Raw genomic sequence first — 22073 nt, 5'->3', positions numbered from 1 at the left:
CAACCAGATATCAAGCTACCCCTTTCATAAACCACAACAGTAGCCATGGCTCTTTCCTAGCACTCTGCAGACCCAATGCCAGGAAGGTAGCAAAAGGACGTGGGCTGGGAAGTGGTCGAGGCTCTAACAGTCGATAGCAAGTGGAGGTCACTCAAGGAGGCTACAAGACAAAACACGTCCACAGCAACTGACAAACTCCACCCACTCCCCAGAGCCAGGAGGAAGGAACTCCTGTTTGTCGCTGAGCTTGAGAGATAAATTCACAATCCATAAACAAAACCTGTGGAACAGCTAGACTCCAGGACTGTGGAGAATCTCAGAGATCTTCAAGTTCAACCCCTTAGGAGAAGAGGAAGCTGAGGCCCATAGTTGCTGGTCAACTGTGCTGCCAGGGCCCGAGCTGAGAACTAAGACTCAGGGCGCTGGATTCCAGGGTTTCATCAGACCACACTGAGAGGAAGCTAATTACAAAAAAAAAAAAAAATTTTTAAATCCTTCTGCTTCCTGCTTGTCATTTCTTGTCTTATGATTGTGTAAAGAATCTTCTTTTTGTAGACCAAAATGCTCTTAAAAAATACAATAAATCTGTAAATGTCTTTGCTGAGATTAGGAACCTTGATTATGCCACATTCCCTCATTTGGACTCACAGCATCTGAGCAACTCCTAAATTACAATACAGTGAAAAAAGCAAAGTCTCACCGAGGTTGGAGAAATATTTCCAGGCTGGAGGCCCATGCCGGCCAGGGTCTTGGCTAGCTCCACCGCATTCACCCCACAGTTAGGGGCCACGTTTGCCTGGCATCGGATGTGGACATTCATCTTACATACTGGAGGGGAGAGGAGAAGGGAATCCATATTCAGGAAGGAGCCAAGCCAACATGTGCTGCAAAAAACAACTGCCACACCTGAAAGATGATGACAGAGGAATTCTACAGGCTGAGCAACACCCCCTTCTCATGAAACTGAACTTGCACTCAAAACAATCCCCGACGTTTTCTCTATGTCTGCTTTGTGCAGAAGTGGAAAGTCTGGCATCCTGACAAATAATAAATTTCAAATCCATTTTTTTCCACTGTGACTTGATGAAAGACATTCACCTAAATCATGTGTACTAGGCATTCCTGATTGAACAGCACAGTTCAATACAGAAAACAAAACATTCATCACAGTGACAATCCAGTCAATTAGCTAACAAGGAATCATACCAACTGACTTTATGCTTTTCCTTATATTGCTCAATAAAAAATAGCAATCTAAATGCCACATATAGGGCGCTGTTCAAACAGGATGGAGATGGCGTTTCTGAGAGAAAAACCTCTAAGTGCAGCTTTCTTTCCGAGTACTGTTGTGGTTGGGTGGCCCTTGCAGCACAGGACGTAGCATCCTGTGGGGGCTGTGCTTCTCAGCGCTCACAGCCTGTGGTTCTAACTACTTCATGGGGGAGAAAAGCAGCTTTTTTAAAGGTCAAAGTAAATGGCAGTTGGAAGAGGGGAGAAGCAAGCTCAGTTCCTGGTGCACAGGAAACTGACTCAGGAGGATGAAGGACCCAAGGTTTAATCAGCAGAAAGTTCTGACACAGTTCCTACCACGGTACTGCCCATGGGACGTAGGACTGTAACAGCAAGGAGCAAATTCCTGGAGCATCAACCTATCTCTGGAAGCATGCACAGACCCAGGTTCTGTGGGGTCAGAATTTCCATATTTTAGGGTGCCCCTCTTTAAGAAAAAGAATATCCGATCGCATGGAGCTCTGGAAGATACCCTTGCAAGGGAGGGACCCTGAGGTGAAGTCTCATTAGCTTCATGGGAAATCCACCACTCTTGGAATGAGACACTGTAGTACCCTTTCTGAAGAACCAGGTGACAAGAAAAGCAAAAATGATAGGAGATGGATAGCTACATGTGGGCTGCCCTCCAGCCAGGAGGCCAGAACAATGCAGATGAGCCCCACGCGTAGCTCTGCATTGTCAGCAACAACCATACAAAAGCAGAAAGTGACTTCTGCTCTGGAAACCCACACTAGGGGAGACCTTCCAGGTTAAGACCCAGCAGGGCCTGAACCAAAGCTACACATGGGCTGGCTGCTGTTTTGGTTCAAAATAATTATTTCATAGATCTAGGAAAAAAGCATTATTAAATGATGTTCTAATTTTGCCTTTCCTAAAGACATGTGACTAGTCCCTTTCTGTTGAGAGAAGCAGGTTTGGTAAGTCCAGGCAATAGATAGAAGTCGTCCAGCTGCATTGATACCAACTCTGCCTCCTCCATGGAGTCACTCAGGATTTATCCAAAGCTTAAGGCTCACATTCTCCTGTATTTCAGCACAGGACTGCATCCCATGGTGACCACATTGTTATGGCAACACCCAATGGGAGATGACTCAAGGCCAACTGTGCCCCAACTCCTCACAGGACAGGAATCAGCCCTTACTCCCAGACCCTTTGCTACAGCCAAAGCTCCTAACTCGGACTGCACTGGCCACAGTTAGTGAAGTGCAAGTCCATGGCTGAAGCTTAAGCATCCTTCACACCACCTACCTCTCCAATCTCTATCAATCTCTTCAAGAAGACCCAGGGCAGCTCTCATTCTGTTTTTACTCAATTCTTGCTTATTTCTGGTGAGGGCACTAGACCTACTCTCTTACCTGTTCTTACTCATAACCCAAGCCTCTCTTTTGGCCACCTCACCTCCTACCACCTTCGACTGCTGATCAAGATCCCATTTTTTCCCTCTTTCAAGTATATGACAATTAGCAGGCATTCAGCACCAAACAGGTGACAGCCAGCGAGGCAGAACACTGAATTTAACAACTGACTAAATCTACAGTTAGAAAATATTTAGACCAGAGGTAGCTCTTTTTACATGCTTGACAAGGGACACCTACATATAGAACCAGTAAGATTTAATTTACAAAGTGTCCAAAACCACTGGTCCTAGGTCAGTATCAGAACCTATAAAATTCCAAAAGCTGGGGCGCCTGGGTGGCTTGGTTGGCTGAGCGTCGGACTTTCGCTTGGGTCATGATCTCGCGGTTCGTGGGTTCAAACCCCGCGTCGGGCTCTGTGCTGGCTGCCAGCTCAGAGCCTGGAGCCTATTTCAGAGTCTGTGTCTCCCTCTCTCTCTGACTCTCCCCTGCTCACGCTGTCTCTCTCTCTCTCTCTCCTAGAAATAAATAAAAATATTAAAAAAAAAAAAAAAATTCCAAAAGCTTGCAGCATGGTGATCTCATGAAGTGGATACGTAGCAGCCCAGCATCTCACTTTTACACTGAAGTCCTTGTCGCATTATCCCCCAGAGCAGGGAGCCACAGTGATCGCAGAACGTTGGCACTTTGTAGTTGTGGACGTTGAATTTGTGTGGGATGTTGATTCCAAACCTCTGTTCAGCAACCTGTAGAAAGGCAACAGAAGGACTGGAGCTAGCATTTCATGCCAACATCTTTCATGAAGTTGTAACAGGAGCCTCCCAATGCAAAGTGTTACCATGACACCTGAGCTGGGTATATATCCTTGCACTGGACTCCGGCCTTACTCACCAGACTGTGCACATTTTCTAATGAACAAGACTCAGCAGAAAGGATGTAGTGAGCATTAGATCGTTCACCATTTGGGAAGATAAATAGAAATCAAAACCATTTTATCATCTTTTATATTCAGGCTGTAGATCTCTCCCTGCCAACTCCCCCACACCCATGTCTATTTCCTAGAGTCTCTTAACTTTAGGATTAAACAGGTCTTTTACAGACTATATCCACTTGCTATTACCATGAGTTTTTCCAGATATTGTACTAGTAGGGGCAGGGGAGAGCAGGCGGCACCCAGAGAGCATGGAACTACAGGAAGGATTCATTACAAAGGGACATTCAAGTGGCTTTCTCAGTCCTTTCAGCCTTTGCCCATCTTTTGCATTGTGACAATCTGAGGGCAAAGGTCCTGCTTTAATCTCACAATCTGATTCCAGCAAATAATTAGACCAGGCATATGCTAGATGTGTGCTGTAGGGCATCACTGAGTTCCAAAGTCAGACTCTCCAGGGCATCTGCCAATCTGCTGACTGTCAGCAATATTCCATCTGCTTTCTATCTCCAGAATTTGGAATGTGCCTACCCCAGCTGAACACAATACAAGTTACAAGAATGAGGTTCAGGCATTTCTATATAGCAATGCATCCTCCTTGAAATCTGGGAAGACACTGGAGGAGGTGAGTGGTCGCCTTATTGAGAAAGCACAATTTACAGTTAACAAATACTCATCACATCAATTCTATCCCGTTTAACCCTCAAAAACTGTGTGAAGGAAACATGGATCTCATTTTTAAGGCCGAGCCTGAGAGAGAAGCTACCTAGCAGAGGCTGGATTCCACATCAAATCCTGGTCATGTGATGCCAAACCCAGGGATCAGTCGGTCCCCCAGAAACTCTCTCTGAATTAGCAAAACTGATCCAGCGAGCTTGTCATCAGCTGATCACCAAATGGGGTCAACTCAAGGACAGGTCAAGCTACACAAGCATAGACCTAAAAATCCCATAATATAAAAAGGAGAGAAAATTCAATTCTGATACCACCATCAGCTTCAAAGAGCATGGAAAGGAAGTGGAAAGAGGAGGGAGCGAGAAAAAAAGAGAGTGAGAAGTGTGCACGTGAGTTTGTGCAGGTACTGGATTAGCAAACTGCTATCTTCTTACCTTTGAATCCACTTTGTTATTGTTATTTTGGCAAGTGCAGGCCGTAACAATTAGATGGTGGCAGCGCTTATGGACGACACAGGTGCACACTAGGAAATTAAGCCACAATTATACATTCATTGGAGGCTGACAGTCTACCAGTTACAGTAGAGTCAACAAGGGCTGCACCATGCCAAGGTGACTGGATATGGGTGTCTGGCCCACATGATGACAGCCAGTGCACCCATCTTCCCCACAGTCTTTACGATCACCCTAACTCACACCTCTGCTCACACTCAAACGATCTGCACTCAAGTCCTGAGCTTATTTCATCTTTCCTGGCTTTAATCCTACACCTACCACCACAGGAATCCTCTCACAGTCTAATTCTGGTCACCTTGCCCCGTGATCTAAACCTTCAATGGAGTCTCACTGCCAATGAGCAGAGTTCAAGTTCACCAGCCAGGTTTCAGGTTCTCCAGAAGCTAGCCAAGCTTACCTGTTACTTTCTTCTATGGGGGGCTTTTTGTTCCAATAAAAACTCAACTAGTTGCTCTCCCTGGAGCAGTCTTCATCCTCCCTTGCCCACTGACCATATTCTGCTCAAACCCTAGGATTTCGTCTTTGCCTACTGCTTAACTAAAATCTTAAGTTTGTAACAAGATGCAACTTAAAAAATGTCTCTTCCATTAAAATATACTATCCCTGGCTCCCTTTTAGAGAGACTAAAGCATCTGTCTCTCCTCAAATCTCTACAAGCCCTAGCTTGCCCTGTCATTTCAAATCTTCCACATCTAGCCCCTAATGCCCTTAGAATTCCTGGGCAGTGTGATGCCTCAAACAAAACAGGCACTCAACTACTTGAATACTTAGAACTTCTGAACAACTTCTTTTCATCTTCATCTGGGTAACTGACATAGTACAGACAGAGTTCAGTTTGCCATTAAAAGATGAACAATCTGCAATGAAGCAGTATGAAAACACATGCTATTTTTAAGATATTTCAAACGTGTGGATTTTTAGGATTAAATACATAAATATAGAGGACATGTCAGCAAATAGCAATATACTTAAAAAAAATCTAGCTTTCATCAGACTGAATTTGCAGGAGAACCAAATTGTAAGTTCCCAGAAAACTGATTCTTTTATATGAGGAGATCTCAAAACCATCCCTCACAAAGACAAAACTTACATTCTGAGGAATCTGAGGTTTGCTTGTTTTTTTCATTAGCTTCGCTAGAGGTTTATCAATTTTATTGACTTTTCAAAGAACCAGCTTTTTATTTGGTGGATTTCGTCTACTAGTTTCCTAATTTCAATTTTATTGATTTCTGCTTTAATTGTATTATTTCTCTTCTTCTGCTCACTTTAAGCTTCTCTCCTTTTTCTAGCTTCCTAAGATGAAAACTTAGATTACTGGTTTCAGATCCTTCTTTCCTAACATATGCATTTAATGGTATAAATTTTCCTCTGAGTACTGCTTTTGCTGAATTCCACAAAGTCTGATAAACTGTATTTTCATTTGTTTCACAAGAGTTTTTATTTTCTCGAGTCTTCTTTTCCTCTGTGTTATTTTGGATGTGTTGTTTAATCTCCAAATATGTGGGGTGGGGGGTGCTTTCCAGCTATCTTTCTGATTCATGTGTACTTTAATTCCACTGTGGTCTGAAAAAATACTTTTTATGATGTCTATTCTTTTAAATTTGTTAAGGCTTATGTCATGGGCCAGAATGTGGTCTGTATTAATATTCCTTGTGAACTTAAGAATGTATATTCTGCTGTTGTTAGGTGGGATAGTCTATAAATGTCAATTTGATCTAATTGTGATATCCTTACAGAATTTCTGCCTGCTGGACGTCAGTTACTGAGACAGTGAAGTCTCCAACTGTAACAGTGGATTTATCTATATACCCTTGCAGTTCTACCAGTTTTTGCTTCTTGTATTTTGATGCCCTCTTGTTAGAGACCTACATGTTAAGGATTATTACATCTTCTTGAAATACAGATCCCTTTATCATTATATAATGCCTCTCCTTACTCCTGAAAATTTTCCTTGACAATCTGCTTTGTCTATGTCCTTTGACCAGTGTTAGCAGGGTGTACTATTCTTATCCAGATATTTGGTTTTATGCCCTTTAACAAGATGTGAACACATCTCCTGACCAATGATCTTTCCTGCTCTTTCAACAACAGGTGGCCCACTGAAAATCAGCCCACCAAATATCCTGGCACTAGGTAGAAGATGGGCCAGAGTTGATTAAAGGGCATGTGCCTGTGCTGGAGAAGTGCCAAAAAGTGACATCAATTCTCGCCTGTGAACTATGCTGTCAACTGAGGCTGAGATTAATAGCATAAAGTCAATTATTGTTGTCATAACAGTATTTTTTTCTAAATTTGAAAACACAGAATTGCTTAGATGTTAAAATGAAAACTATATCCAAGAATATGTCCTATTCCATTCTAAGGGAAATAATGTTCTACCTCACCTTCTCTAGAGGAGAAGGCTGAATTTCCTTATTACCACGGAGGCTACCACTGCAGGAATATGTAGTGCTATTTTACCAATCATCTGTAGACTGAAAACCAAGAAAATAGGTACTGTACATATATACTGTGTAATGATGTTCAAGCTAACAACAAGAAAGGCCCAAATAAAAGACAAATCACTCCAGTCTGGCTAAATCTAAGTAAGAGCCTCTTCACTTGTTTCTTACTTTCAACAATTCTCACTATGTTTTTTGAAGTTAGAAAATCAAAAAGCAGCTGGGATAATCGCTTCTATTCCCCAAACAGGTAAAAAGGCAACACATTGTGCCACTTCTATTAACACTGGGGTTGTAAAAGACAAAAGTTTAGCTTCAAGATTTAAGGGCACTGCTCACAAAATGGCATTACCTTTAGTGCTTTCATGCAGACGCAAAACTCTAAACAATTAAACTTTATTAGGTATCTGGGCTTTAGGAATAAAAATGTCCCTTCTATGTTGTCTAAAATGTAGCCAAAGTTTGAACCACAACTAAAAAGCTGTAATTCTGTACGGGTCTCATCTGACCCGCTATTTATTACAGTATTAATGAAATGTATCCTGTTTCCTCATAGTATAATCAGTTTTTAACAAAGGAACAAGATTAAGCATGGTTTTTAAAAGTGTTTTCTTACCTTGACATTGATAACCCTGTTTCCCAAATACTCCCCTGTACAAGACAATAGAGAAAAAAAGTTATCAGTGAAAATATTTCAGCAACAATGCTCCTAAAAGCATAGTACTTAAGGAAAACAAGCGCATGCCATCCTTTGCTCTTTTATGAAAAACACAATTTCAGAGGAGAAGCAAAGATGCAATGATTTCTGAGCGCATGTGTGTTACCACAAGACACAGAGGAAGTCACCTGATTAGAATGCTCCAGAGACATGCACAGGTGGNGCAAATCCAGGTCCTCATCTGGTCATGTGACTGAGTCTTAGCCTGAAGCATCACTCCACCACCTTCTTTGGCATTCTCATCCCTATACCATAAAGATGAACAGATAGTGATGCAAACATGGGAGTCCACCACAGCTGCTTGGCTTGAGGCACCCTCCCTCTTCCCTGTGCCCACGTCACCCACATAGAGTCCAAGGTGGGGGGGTACAGAAGTGCTGCTACAAGAGGCCTGTCAGGCCCACAGCTACCATCTTGGTCTCTCCCTAAATATCTTCTCTGGGTGGTGATGACATTATTGTCATTCTCATTTAACAGAGACCCCCTTTTATTAAGTCCAGAGGTTGTGCCAGGCACTAAGCCAAGCTGCTGACATATAGCATCTCATTTAATCCTCACAAAAGTCATGTGAGGCAGCACATATCACAGGAAGGCTCAGACACAGACTCTAAAACCAGAGAGACTACGCATGATTTGGGGCACGTTATGAACTCCTTTGAGCCACGGTTTCTTCATCCATAAAGGGTGATAATGATCACAGTACCTACTTCATAGGGTTATCATGAAGATAAAAGACAGCTGATCATGTAAAATGCTTAGAATAGCGCCTGGTATTTTAAATGCTATACAGAAGTTTATTATACAAGCAAAAAAACCTTATTTTTATGTTACAAACAAGGAGACACTGATGGATTATATAACTTAACTAGGTTGACACTTCTAGTTGGGATGAGATTGAATGAATGCCAGAGTCCATACTCTTAACGATAATATGTGGCACACACATCAACATTGTGTGTGAGAGAGCAAACGAGCGAGCAGTCGAAGGCTGGTTGAGTGGGAGTTAATGTTTCCTTGGTGGAAAACATTTAGTGAAATTATCAAACAAATTTCCATTAAGAACGTTACTTGAGGTCACAGGTTGTCACCACAAATGCCCAAAGGGGCAGGCAGGGCACATAACGGAGTGAAGCAGAACGGTGTGACATGAAATCAAGAGTGACAGACCTTGTAGGTCAGGTAAACCACAAGGAGAGGTGGATGGCAGCTACCTCGAGTGTACAGACTACTGCAAGGGTGGGAAACGGGTTCAAAGACGCCAGAGCTTCTGAACTGTTCAGTAGGACGTGCAGCAGAAACTGGTTTCTGAAGACAAGCGCTGTGATGGCACATTTGTAGGCATCGTGTCAACAGCCAGCTTAGGGTCTCTGGTTTAGAAAAGACCCTATTTGTAATTTAAAATTCCAGGAACACTAACCTTAGATTCTGACTGCTAAAAGGTATAAAAACCAAAGCGATCACCAAAAAAAAAAAACCAAACCCACAAAAAACCCAAAACAAAAATCAAAAAAATACCCACAAAATACAAACTCATTAATCAATACTCAAAAAAATTATTCTGAGCCAAGTGCTTTTGACTTAAACAAAATGACTAAAGTCTGCAACAAAAACCAAGAAGTTCCTTTCATGCTATAGATACTAAATGGCCTTTTCTCCTTCAGAGGCGGGGATGTGTGTGTATGTTTGGGGGTGTTTGAGGGGGCATTTCTGTCTTCTCTTTCCAAATAAATGTGCTTAATGTTAGCTCTGATTGAACATAACTATTAAATTTATTTTACATTATAGATTTGTCACTGAGGCTTAAGCTTCAGTCACATGTATAATAAGATACTGCCCCAATTCATCTAGAAGTTCTTAACTGTAAATGATCTCAATTCCTAAATGCCAAGGATTATGGTATATAATCACTGAAAGATATTACCTTTGGCCATATATCCATAAGGTTGAAGATTACTGTGTGCTCACTTGACCTACAACAATTAACTTCTGTAACTCATCATGTGAGTCATACTTTGTTAAAGGAATACTGTTGTTTCTTGTCTCTTACTCAGGGGCTGATCATCCAATTTATTGATTACTATCTACTGATTGATTATCTCCCCTAATAACTGGTTTTTAACTAGTTCATGATTCATTAGCACTTTTCTCAAAAGGACTAGAAAAAGAAATAACATCTAAAACTTGGATCTACAAATTGTTCAGATTCTTTCTTTTCATTAGGAATTTAAATTGCTGGGTCAATGTATTAGAAGGAAAGACAAAAATCAGATCCTAAAACAATTCTTAATAATCATGCTTCCTTCTAAAACACACATGAGCAGAGGAGACCTGGATTATAGAAAGAAGCTCCCAGGAAGAGAGAAGCCAGGGACTGCTTACCAGATGAACTCCCTGCAGTGAGAGCAGTAGGTGGGCTGCCTCAGGTATGTTGCCATAAACTTGTGTCCATTGATTTGGTGGACACGCCTTCGCATAGCCCTTTGGCGCTTCCTGGTAAAATGTTTGAAGATTCGATCTCTCTGGAGAGTTGCTGTACATTAAAAGAAAGGGAAAAAAGAATAATGTATAATGAATCTAGCTGTACCTAATGTATGAGAAAGTCAAATAGCTCAGATACTCTCCAAATTGTTTCTTTCTTCAAGATGCAAAACACCCCAGAGCATCCTCATGCTTCCTAGTGAGCTTAGGACTCGTAATATGTAAGGCTGGACCTAAGTGAACTGTGAGATCCCCACTGAATGATTAGAAGTGATGACCTGGAACCAGTCTCCCCAGCACACTCCATGAGTTCCCCAGGGCTCTAATGTTCCAGTATTGGACATCAGCCGGGCCTTCTAGCTCCTGTCCAGCTGGGTGGGACCTCAGGTCCATCAACTGGCTGTAACTATGAACAGGCAAAACAGATTTCTCATTATTTGCCTTTCCTTCTGGCATCCTCACAAACAGAAGGAGGGAATGGCCACAGCACAGTGAGCGCCTTGCCCAAAAGCATCAGTCTTAACGCCACCTCTGTCAACCTGGAATGGGTAGAAATTCACCTGGACTTCGTGCCAAGTTCCTCTTCCAACCTCACATTTTTAAAATGCTGGCCCCTAGTCTAAAGAATCAAAACTGCTCACCATCTAAAGATAGAAAATTAACTTTCCTAATGTTTACAGAGACTTATGACTAATAAAACAAAGACTACTTCTTCAAGAATGCTGTTTTGGGGTGTCTGGGCAGCTCAGTTGGTAAAGCGTCCAACTCTTGATTTCGGCTCAGGTCATGATCTCATAGTTGTGAGATCCGGCCCCCCAGTGGGCTCTGGGCTGGGTGTGGATGGAGCCTGTTTGAGATTCTCTCTCTCTCCTTCTCCCTCTGCTCCTCCCCCACTTGTACTTGCTCTCTCTCAAAAAGAAATAAGTGAAGTAAAATAAGACAATGCTTTTCAATTAATCACTTAATGCAAAGAAAATGTAAGGAATAATGCAAGAATAATCTGCTAATAAATTATAAAACCTGGAAGAAATAGAAGGTTTCCATGAAAACATAAATGACCAAAATTAATTGAATAAGAGCTACATAAACCAAATAGATGGATTGTTTAGGGGAAAAAAAGTGGTAAGATTTTCTAAGGACTGCCTCTCAAAATCATCCAGGCCCAGAGAGTTTCATGCATGAATTATTTTTAGCCTTTAAAAACAAGATGATGTTAGTGTTGAAACTTGTTCCAGAATAGAGGAGAAAAGAAGGCGCTCCATTTTTTTAAAGGGAACTATGTAATACAATCCTAGGACCAAAATATAAAACAGATATATCTAAATATATAACAGAAAAAAGAAATCAGGGGTTACTAATCATTTTTCATGTCATAGACTCCTTAGTCTGGTGAAGCCTATGAATTGCTTCCCAGAGTAAAGCTTTATCATCTTTAAAAAAAATTACACACAGACACACACACACACACACACACACAGTTACAAGGAAATCAAGTACCAAGTATATATTTTAAGTGAGATAGAATAATATATATATATTTTTTGAGAGTGTGTGAGTGGGGGAGGGGCAGAGGGAGAGGGTGGAGGGAGAGAGACAGGGGGACAGAGAGAGAGAGACAGAGAGAGAGAGAGAGAGAGAGAAAGAGAGAGAGAATCTTAAGTAGGCTCCACACCCCTGTCAGAGGACTCCATCTCACCACAAGATCATGAGATCAGGTTATCATTTGAGCCAAAATCAAAAGTTGGGTGTTTAATGAACTGAGCCACCCAGGCCTCCCAAGAAAAAATATTAAAATAAATTAAATACTTAGTGGCATACCTTATCATTATAATAAGTGTGAAGTAGTGATCAGCAGTAGTTACACTTTAGTAGTGATGAAGCAGTAATTACATTTTAAAATTTCTATAAAAACTGTAAAATAACTTGAAAATATCCAAGATTTCTATTGTGACAACAACCTAAATATGGCTAACACTTCTGTGGTTTAGTTAACAATGGAAGAAAATGCTACATTTACATTATAGGTTACTGAAAACTTTTTCTCTCATCAAGTTTCTGGACCATCTAGTTATGGACTTCAGGAAAAGTATGCCTCTGCTTACATACCCAGCTCATTCATGAATACTGATGCAGAGATTTTCATTATTAAAGTCTGTATACTTACAAAGTGAGCAGGAAAGCAATATTAGAAAACGCTAGTATTTTCACATTATGAGATTTTTTTCTTTCCCATTCTTTGACAATTAGTCCCCAACACAAATACTCCTTTCCACTTAATAATAGTATCTACTCTTGCCCATCACATTGGCCTCTCAGGTTCTCGGATGTGATGCTATGTGTGGTGAATATCTTAATATGCAATATAAACTAACTGCAAAGTAAAACTGAAAATCCTATAAAAATCAAAGAATTTTCATATAGTCTATGGAAAGTGATGTTTCAGAATGGTGAGATTCATGCCCGAAGGCAATGGTAGATAAGGCTGTGGCGGAGTTAGATCTGTTAACAGTTGAACAAAAGAAATTTGATATAGAAAAATGACATGACAGTTATTTTAAGAGAAAAATTTGAATATTAATGTATTAGGAGAGGCCCTTGAGAAACTGATGAAGTCTCAAACACTTGCTAAAAATACCCTATAGAAAACTGCACTAGACTAATAAAAAATAAAATATGTAGTATTCTGGCATAGAATTTTATCTGAAAAAATGATTTTGTTCTAAAACCTAGTGTCTATGACAAAATAACAAAATGCATTCAATAAAGATGTTCATAATTTTAGTTGTGTTTTTCAAACCCTTTCCCTTTTTAATGTGTTTTTTAAATTTATTTCTGAGAGAGAGAGACAGACAGACAGCGTGAGCAGGGGGAGGGTCAGAGAGAGGGAGACACAGAATCTGAAACAGACTCCAGGCTCTGAGCTAGCTGTCAGCACAGAGCCCGATGTGGGGCTCGAACTCACAAACCGTGAAATCATGACCTGAACCAAAGTCGGACGTTTAACTGACTGAGCCACTCAGGCGCCCCTCCCTTTTTAAATATTAGCAAAATTTTGTCCTCATTTTGAAGAATTCATTTTACGTGGACCTTTCCAGGTAGCAAAGACACTCAGATAACAGGAAATTCTATACTATTCAGCATTATTATAAGAAATACCCACTGTGAGCAAGTGGAAATTTTCCCAGGAGTACAACAATGGGTATATTATTAGAAAGTCTATTTTGTTTTATTCTATTAATAGGGAAAGGAAAGTAACTATGATCATTTCAATATTTTTAAAAGGCACTTAAGTTTAATTTGTAATGCAATTAAAATATGTCCGAAAAGAATAGATTGTCTTCTTAACATGACTAAAACACTATGCCCACAAGTCAAAAGCTGAATGGTAAGTTTTAAAAACTAACAAATCCCATTAAAGTTAAAAACAAATAAGACCGATTATCACCTCTATTAGTTGCTATCATCCTGAAAGTGCTTGCCAAAGTTGAGAGAGAGAGAGAGAGAGAGAGAAAGGAAAGAAAAAAGAAAAGAAAAAAGAAAAGAAAAGAAAAGAGCTATCAGGAAAAAAAGAGGCAAAGATGTCATGATTTGGAGTTATTTAATATATGACTAGAAAACTCAGGAGAAATTAGCTTAATCTACTAAAAACAGGGTTCAATAAGATGGACAATGATAAATCATTAAAAGTTAACAGTCTTTAGTATATAAAAAGAACAATTTAGAATATATAATAAAAATATATCCCCATTCATAAAGCTACCCAAACTATCTAGGAATAACATGTCCAAAGAACTGGAAGATTTATATGAAGAAAATTATAACCCCCCCCATTGAAGAATATGATAAGATATATAAAAATGAAGTTCTTAAATAGAAAGATTTAATACTACAAAGTTGTTCATTCTTTCTAAACTAACCTCTAAATTCAACAAAATCCCAATAAATGTCCCTAAATGTGGTCTTTAAACTCAACAACTTTTTCAAAATTTAGTTGGTACCACAGATATTTCAAAACTGTCCAAAAATTCTAATGAAGGAAGACTTGCCCTACATGTTAAAACATATTCTAAAGTTACAATGATTGACACAATGTGCTCCCACCTCAAGAATAGTCCAAAGCCAGGGGCACCTGGGTGGCTCAGTTGGTTAAGCCTCCGACTTGGGCTCAGGTCATGATCTCACATTTGTAGGTTTGAGCCCCACATCAGGCTCTGTGCTGACAGCTCAGAGCCTGAAGCCTGCTTCGGATTCTTTGTCTCCCTCTCTTTCTGCACCTCCCCCACTCATGCTCTGTCTCTGTCTGCCTCTCAAAAAATAAAACATTTTAAAAAATTTTTAATAAAAAACATAAAAAAAGAAGAGTCCAAAGTCAGAAATCAATTTTGCTTAAAGAGAACATAGTTCAAATCAGTGGGAAATGATAGATTATTCATAAAGAGTGTTTAGACACCAGTTAGCTTTTTGAAAACTATCTTTTACTTCACTCCTAATACCAAAATAATCTCAAGTAAATGTTAAAGAAAAAATTATTGAAAAATAAGAAAACATATGGAAAAATATACAGTCCTAGGATAAGGTAAGAATAACAATACTCTAAAACCATAAAAGACTCACAGATCTGCAATTTAAGAAATTTAAAGTTCTATTTGGCAAAAGACACAAAACGGAAAGGTCAACAAAACAAACTGGGGGAAAAAGGATTAGCAACACATGACAAAGGGTTACTATTTATAATATATGGAAATTAATAATAAGGGATGAACAAACTAGTAAAAATGGGGCAGAGGATATCAAAAGGCAATTCTTTAATTAATAATAAGGGATGAACAAACTAGTAAAAATGGGGCAGAGGATATCAAAAGGCAATTCATAAAAGACAGACAATAAACACACTGGATGTCTAATCCTATCCAAGATGGACATGTAAGAATCAGGAGGCAAATGCCATTTTACTTATATTGGCAAATATTATAATGATTGTTCATGTGCCTATACTTGCATGGGAATGGGAAAATAGCCACCTCCCCTGGTGGCTGGTAGGAGTGTAAATGGGCTCCAGTCCTGGCTCTGCCACCTTCCGGCTGTGTTTACCCTGCTAGGCCTCAGTGTTCCCATCCATAAACCACATAGTGCTTTCTTCATAGGGTTCTTCAAGGGAGGTAATGCATTCAAAGTGTTCAGCACAGAATTAGGCCCCTGGTAGCATTCAACACGTGTAGCTATTTCCAGAATATTAAAAAATATATAATTTATAATGTTTGTTATTTTTTTACATTTTTTTTTTGAGAGACAGATCACAAGTGGGGGAGGGGCAGAGAGGGAATGAGACAGAATCCAAAGCAGGCTCCAGGCTCTGAGCTGTCAGCACAGAGCCCGACAAGGGGTTTGAACGCACAAACCGTGAGATCATGGCCTGAGCCGAAGTCAGATGCTTAACCGACTGGGCCACCCAGGTGCCCCTCTTTATTTTTGAAAGAGACCGAGAGATACAGTGTGAGCAGGGGAGAGGCAGAGAGAGAGGGAGACAGAAAACTCAAAGGGGGCTCCAGGTTCCCAGCTGTCAGCACAGAGCCTGATGTGGGGCTTGAACTCATAAACTGCGAGATCATGACCTGGGTCAAAGTCAGACACTTAACTGACTGAGCCACCCAGGTGCTCCAAGAATATTTTTCTTGGAGACCAATTTGATACTACCTGTCAAAGTTTTTATTTTATTTTGTTTTGTTTTACTTTTATTTTATTTTGTTAAGTATATTCCTTTATTTTGGTAGTGAGAAAGAGTGAAAGAGAGAGAATCCCACCCAGGCTCTGCACTGTCAGCACAGAGCCCACCTGGGGCTCAAACTTACAAACTGCAAGATCATGGTCTGAGCTGAAATCAAGAGTCAGGCGCTTAACTGACTGAGCCACCCAGGTGCCTGAATACCTGTCAAAGTTTTAAATGTACATTTAAATTCATTCATTCAGCAATTCAACTTCTAGCATTTTTTTCCTATAAATATGCCAGGAAGAATACATGCTATATAGATATCAACTACTACTTTCTATGTAATGGTAAAAACTAGGGTTTACATAAGAAATCTCAAAGAATGAAGCACAGAAATAGCGAAAATGAATTTGGTTATGACACCGATGCTTTCAGAGGCTCTGGCACAGGTAAAAGTATACCTGCTTCAGTTTTTGTTTTGGGGTATGTATGTGTAGAACCTTTGGAAAGCAGCCTAATTATTTTCATTCTCAGGTTTCCCATCTGTCTCAAGAAGATAACTATCTCCCGTCCTCAGCCCTATGGGGATTGAACTGAACTCATTCTACTCTACAGCTCTCTTCTGCAGTATTTCCAGAAGCCATTGAGTAATGACAAAAGACCAGATTTTAATGTTCTTTTGTGTGGCAGATGATAAAATGCGGCCTAATGATCACATTATATCTAGCATATGTTCACCAGCCTGAGACCTAGGTCAATACTGACCAGTGCAAAATGTGTATTGAATTACTAAATACTTATCACATCTAGATGCAAATTAAATTCTCTCCGGGGGTCTAATTTTCAAGAATTTACTTTCTGAATCCCTTAATACTATGAAGAGTGATTAAAAGGTCAGCTCACTTGCATTTTTAATATTTCTTGAATTGAATCATGTTCCCCCACCCCTTCAACAGCTATTGCCATAGTAGTAACAAGATCTATGAATATTCCAGATGATTCCCTCTAGCCTGTAGGACTTAGGAGGAAACTGCTTGCAGCCATCCACCACATTGGTCATTGCTTAATACCTTTTCTCCTGCTTTCTACCCCTCCCAAAATGCCCTGTCCTTTTTTTCCCCTGCAACTAGTTAACTTAGACTTATCCCACCTGCCTCAGAGCCTACGTGGCCACCCCTAAATCCTGAATCAAGGTGAAAAGTCCCTTCCCTTTCTCCTCCCAAAGCAATCTGGGAGTGTACCTCCATCTTTTCCTTTATCCCACAACCCTGGTATCCCAGATGTCTCAGAAATATCTCATATGTGGTCATTTTACTAAACTTCCCTCTTCCCTCTTCTGTACTTTTTTTTTTTTTTTGCAAAGGTGCCTCTTTTTCTTTAAAAAGCACAAAAACAAGGGCAACTGGGAGGCTTAGTCAGTTAAGCCTTTGACATAAGCTCAGATCATGATCTCATGGTTGGTGAGTTCCAGCCTTGCATAGGCTGAGAGCACAGCCTTCTTCAGATCCTCTGTCTCTCTCTCTCTGCGCTCCTCCCTCACTCTTGTGCTCTCTCTTAAAAATAAACATTTAAAAAATAAATAGTTAAATAGAAAATAAAAGCACAAAAACACACTCACACACACCTGGGATTTTGAAAGATGTTTGGTTAAGAAATCAGGCACCCTGCTCCCCAACCCCGCTTCCTCACCAATGGCTTTCACTGTCACATTCTCTTGATGGATGTCATGGACAGGAAGAAAGAGATCTCAGACTGCACTCTGTATGCCCAGGTTCAGTCTCGACACTCACTTTACAATCAGAGTGCACAGGGGACTTCCTCACTGTTTGCACTGCCTCCTGCTGCCTTAGGATGGAGTAAAAAGGACTAACAAAAGACTATTTAATCCTTTGGTGCCTCAAACCAACCCAGGCTTGGAGACATTTTTCAGATCACATGCTTTTTTGAACATGTTAGGTAACCGTAATAGGCTTTGCAGCCAAAACTTACATCACCACCTCTGTTTTGCTCCTGAGGTGCTCACTGCCTCTAAGCAAATAGGAAGCTGGCTCAGTGCCCAGCAGGGAAATTCACATTCTGGGTTCAGAGGTGAGCAGGCCTGGAGCCCTGATATGTCTCACCCAGAGTTAGTTTTAACAAGGCATCCCATCCATGGGGTAGAGAATAATTAGGTCAAATATAATGAAGATTAACTATTTTGAAACAAAATTCTGTTTCATAAAATCTGATTGTCATCCCACATATTCTTTAGAAGTCTAAAAGGCACAAGAGACTAGAAGCCACCAAACCACTGCAGTGTTAGTTTTCATGTCAAAAACTCTAATTGGACTGAAACGTGTTGCTGACCTGAGTCCTTGTGGGGGAGGGCTGTCTCTCTGAAGTCTGTAAAGCTGCCTTAACTTTATCTCAAAAACAGTAAATGCTTCATCCTCTTTAGTATTTTGCTCTACCTAAAGCCTTTTGCTTTACTTGAATCTAAAGCTTTCTATTCCAGCTGCAGAAATCTGTGTTTGAAAGCACTTCTTAAAGCAGAAATCACATGTCCTAATTTTTAAATGATCGTAAGCAAATTAAATCAAAGACCGAAAGTCGATGGCATGGCACCTTTTAAATTTCAGAATTAAATAAATACTTTCAAAATATAAAATGCATGAAGGGCATAACTATGATTCGGTGTAAAAATATGATTTAACTTTGTTAAGTTGAATTTGCTTAGTAGCAAGGGCACTGCGGTTAAGATCTTAACAAAGATCTGTGGCTCGTCTTTGAGGGGCCGTGCTGAAGAAGTGGGGTGGTTTTTCTATACAGCAGGCTGGATGGAGCGTGTGGTGGTTGAGACAGGCTGCTTCTGCCTTATAAGCTGGGTAACTGTGGGCAAAACATTGAATCTCCCATGCCTCAGTTTCCTCATTTGTAGAACATGAAGCACTTAGAGAGCCTTCCTCAAAGGACCACTTTGATGACTGGCTGAGTTAGTAAGTGTAACATAATTAGAAAAGAACCTAGCAGGGAGCAACTAAGTGTTACATAATTGTTGTTAAAAACCTTACTTCACACTACCACTGAGATTAAGGAACAGAAAGGATTTAATTCATTCACCTAACTGCCTGGAAGAGGAATCAATACTTAGGAAACCATTACCTTGGACACCGTGCCCTGGGTTGATGTAGCTAGCTAGGGCTAGAGCTACCTCTAGAAATCCTCTGCTCTTGATTTTATCCCAGGGACTTCTGGGTAATACCACAACACACAGGGTCCTGTATTAACTTCAGGTCCCCTGGAATCCCTGGAAAGTGATACATTTTCTGTGGGGAAACAGAAGCTAACAGGAAGGTTAAGTGAGGTCAAGCAGCCACTGATAGAAGTGGGGTCGCTAGACGCTGTTTACTATTGCTGAACTATTGAGTAATGCTATCCAACATTTTTTTTCCTTTTTCCTGAGATATTTGTTTTATCATTTGTGTGTGAGGGAATAACTGCAAGAAAAGCAAACAGGAAGACCTTAGAGTTAAGCAAGTTGCTACTCAAGAAAGAACCAGAACGTATTGTTTCTCTCTCCAAAATATATTCCTGAAAGGTAACGAGATAAGGTTGTGAGAGAAGATTGTTTAATGTCGTCAAATACATTGAATAAGCAACAGTCTGACCACCCAACTGTGTGCATAAAGAATGATGCATAAGAATTTAACATCAGATGATTCCTGCCTGAGACAATAATGATATAAACAGAGAGATTATGTGTTAGGCAAATACATAACTTAAATGAGTCTTTACAGTAAGTGCACACCACTGTAGGTGAGAGCATTTAGTGGGTGTTGAGTGAAGACAGAATCTGAGGAGTTGTGTATCTAGTCCTCTGATTAATTAAGGATGACTTTATAAGTGAACTGAGATTAGCAGCTGCTTGGAGAAGAAGGAGAAGTTGATAACTAAGGATCAGGAGAAGGTTACAGGACTTCATGCCAGCACCAGCAACCAAGGCTAAAAAAGAAGAGGGGCATTCATATTTCAAAATGGCATGCAAAAGCACCCCCCCATAACACTAAGCAGTACAGAATCTTCCGGCTTTGAAAAGCCCACACCACATGACTCATAGTTACTTCCAAATTCAGACAGAATGATTAGACTCAGGGCATTAGAAGACCTGACTTTACAGGCACTATGCACAGGTGCTTCTCAGGGGTTTGGCTCCCTCTGGGGAAGCTCAGCCTGCATACACACCTTCCATCAGGCATCATGGGGATGGCTATAGTTGGCAAAAGGAGAAAAAAATCATTTGTTACTAGACTGCCTCTCCTGAGTGGCCCTCATGGCTATAGCACCGGGTAAGCCTAGCCCATCCTCACCCATCACTCCAGCCTCTTCTGGCAGCAGGTGATGAGAACAGAGCTCCTAGATGTGACCAAACCTTCATCAAGGACCACGAGAAAGGCTTCTCAGTCCACTGTTACAAGAAGGGAGCAGTGCCACCCATCATTCCCTCACCATCTCCACTTCTATTATCCATGAATACTGCCAAAGTACAAACTCTCCCCTTCTCAGTACTTAGAGAAAAGGACCTCAGCTCCAACAGCATCTGGCTCCCCTCACTCTACAATTTCTCCTTGTCCCCTTCACCAGCTCTTTTCTACTACACAGCTTGAAACTTGTGCATCCCAAGGATCTTTGTACGCCATTCTTCTGGTCTTTCTGGATGCTCATTCATCTCCTCAGAGGCCTCATATGTTCTCTTGATTTCTAACGACTGCCTATGTACTGAGGACTCCCAAATCAACAGCTCTAGTTCTGGCTTCTAACTACACAGAGAAAGATACTAAATATTTCTAAGTAGCTTCTCAGCATCTCTCCAAGGTGTCCCAAATTACCTAACATCGAGATTTGTAGGCTGAGCCCTCTTCCCTGCCTCTGTAACCCACTCTTTCTCTTAGATAATAGTATCACTATCTTTGAAGTCATCCAGAAAAAAAACTAAAAATGTCTTCAGATCCTCCACCCACAACCAATCAACTGTCAAGTTCTACTAAACCTCCTGTGATATGACTAGATCTCTCCCTCTCATGCTCATTGGGTACAGTTCATGCCACCTTCTTCCTCTCATCTGGACTATGTAATAGTTTCCCAACTAGACTTTCTGCATAAGGTTGCTCCCCAGTTACGCATACAAAATATAGGTCGGATCAGGTCACACCCTGCAGAGAGATGGCTACATTCTATGTAAATCTCCTGAATGGAAGTTAGTCATTTTCCTAGTTGAACCATAAGGTAAAGGGGGTGGGTTTTCCCCAAAGGGTAGTGTTCCCACTACCCAACATCTGAGAGAAAAGTCAAATCTTCAGGCAGCAAAATGACTTTCAGGGGGGCCATAGTCAGGTAGGAGACAGAATCTTTCCCCCGTGTCCTCACTCTCTGGGGTCTGGACTTGAGGTCCCAAGAATGCGTGCCCGCAAGGCTCTGCAGAGGCAGAGTGAGGTAGGTTAGGAGTAAGCCCAGTCATGATGGCACACGCAAAATGCGTTCAACGTCTCTTGTGAGGGAGACCATCTAGTGTGTATTATTCTGTGTACACTTCCTTTTCTGCCATTAAGCCTGGTTTCCATGGTCCAGAAAGGCCTGAGCTCTGCTTCAGAAAGTGCATTAAAGTGGACAAATCACCCTCTGAGGCTACCTACCATGGTAGACGGAGGGTCCTCGTGAAAAGTGAGAGAAAGCTGAACCCTGGGACATAAGACCTGGGGATACAAGATCTAGCCACATCTCCCAGGTCGCCCTGCGGCCAGCCTTGGAGGACTAGGATTCCTTTTGTCAAGAAGCCAGCAGATCTTATGCTCCTTTACAAAGTCTGTTTGGTAGACGCCAGTGTCAAAATCCCTGACCCAACATCCATGGTTCTCAGGAACCCGTTCCCTCTCCTCCTCCCTTTCAGTCAGCCGCAAGACTAGGCTCCTTCAGTGATCTCAAGGAAT

The 22073-nt window shown here is 40.9% G+C and overlaps 1 protein-coding gene across 1 annotated transcript in view; it reads right to left on the bottom strand.

The window, feature by feature from the left end:
* Positions 1-22073, bottom strand: part of PRKCH (protein kinase C eta) — a 231493-nt gene that overhangs the window by 100667 nt on the left and 108753 nt on the right. The window contains exons 3-7 of the mRNA XM_077769001.1: positions 10305-10455; positions 7824-7858; positions 4686-4774; positions 3262-3391; positions 701-828 (exon numbers count right to left, since the gene is read on the bottom strand). Of these exons, the coding sequence (XP_077625127.1) occupies positions 701-828; positions 3262-3391; positions 4686-4774; positions 7824-7858; positions 10305-10455 (533 nt within the window). The remainder of the gene's footprint in view (positions 1-700; positions 829-3261; positions 3392-4685; positions 4775-7823; positions 7859-10304; positions 10456-22073) is intronic.

Source organism: Crocuta crocuta, unplaced genomic scaffold (genome assembly GCF_008692635.1).
Source record: "Crocuta crocuta isolate KB4526 unplaced genomic scaffold, BGI_CrCroc_1.0 scaffold10, whole genome shotgun sequence".
NCBI classification, from domain to species: Eukaryota; Metazoa; Chordata; class Mammalia; order Carnivora; family Hyaenidae; genus Crocuta; species Crocuta crocuta.
The sequence above is the reverse complement of the archived record's forward strand: the minus strand, read 5'-3'. Positions and strand labels throughout refer to the sequence as shown.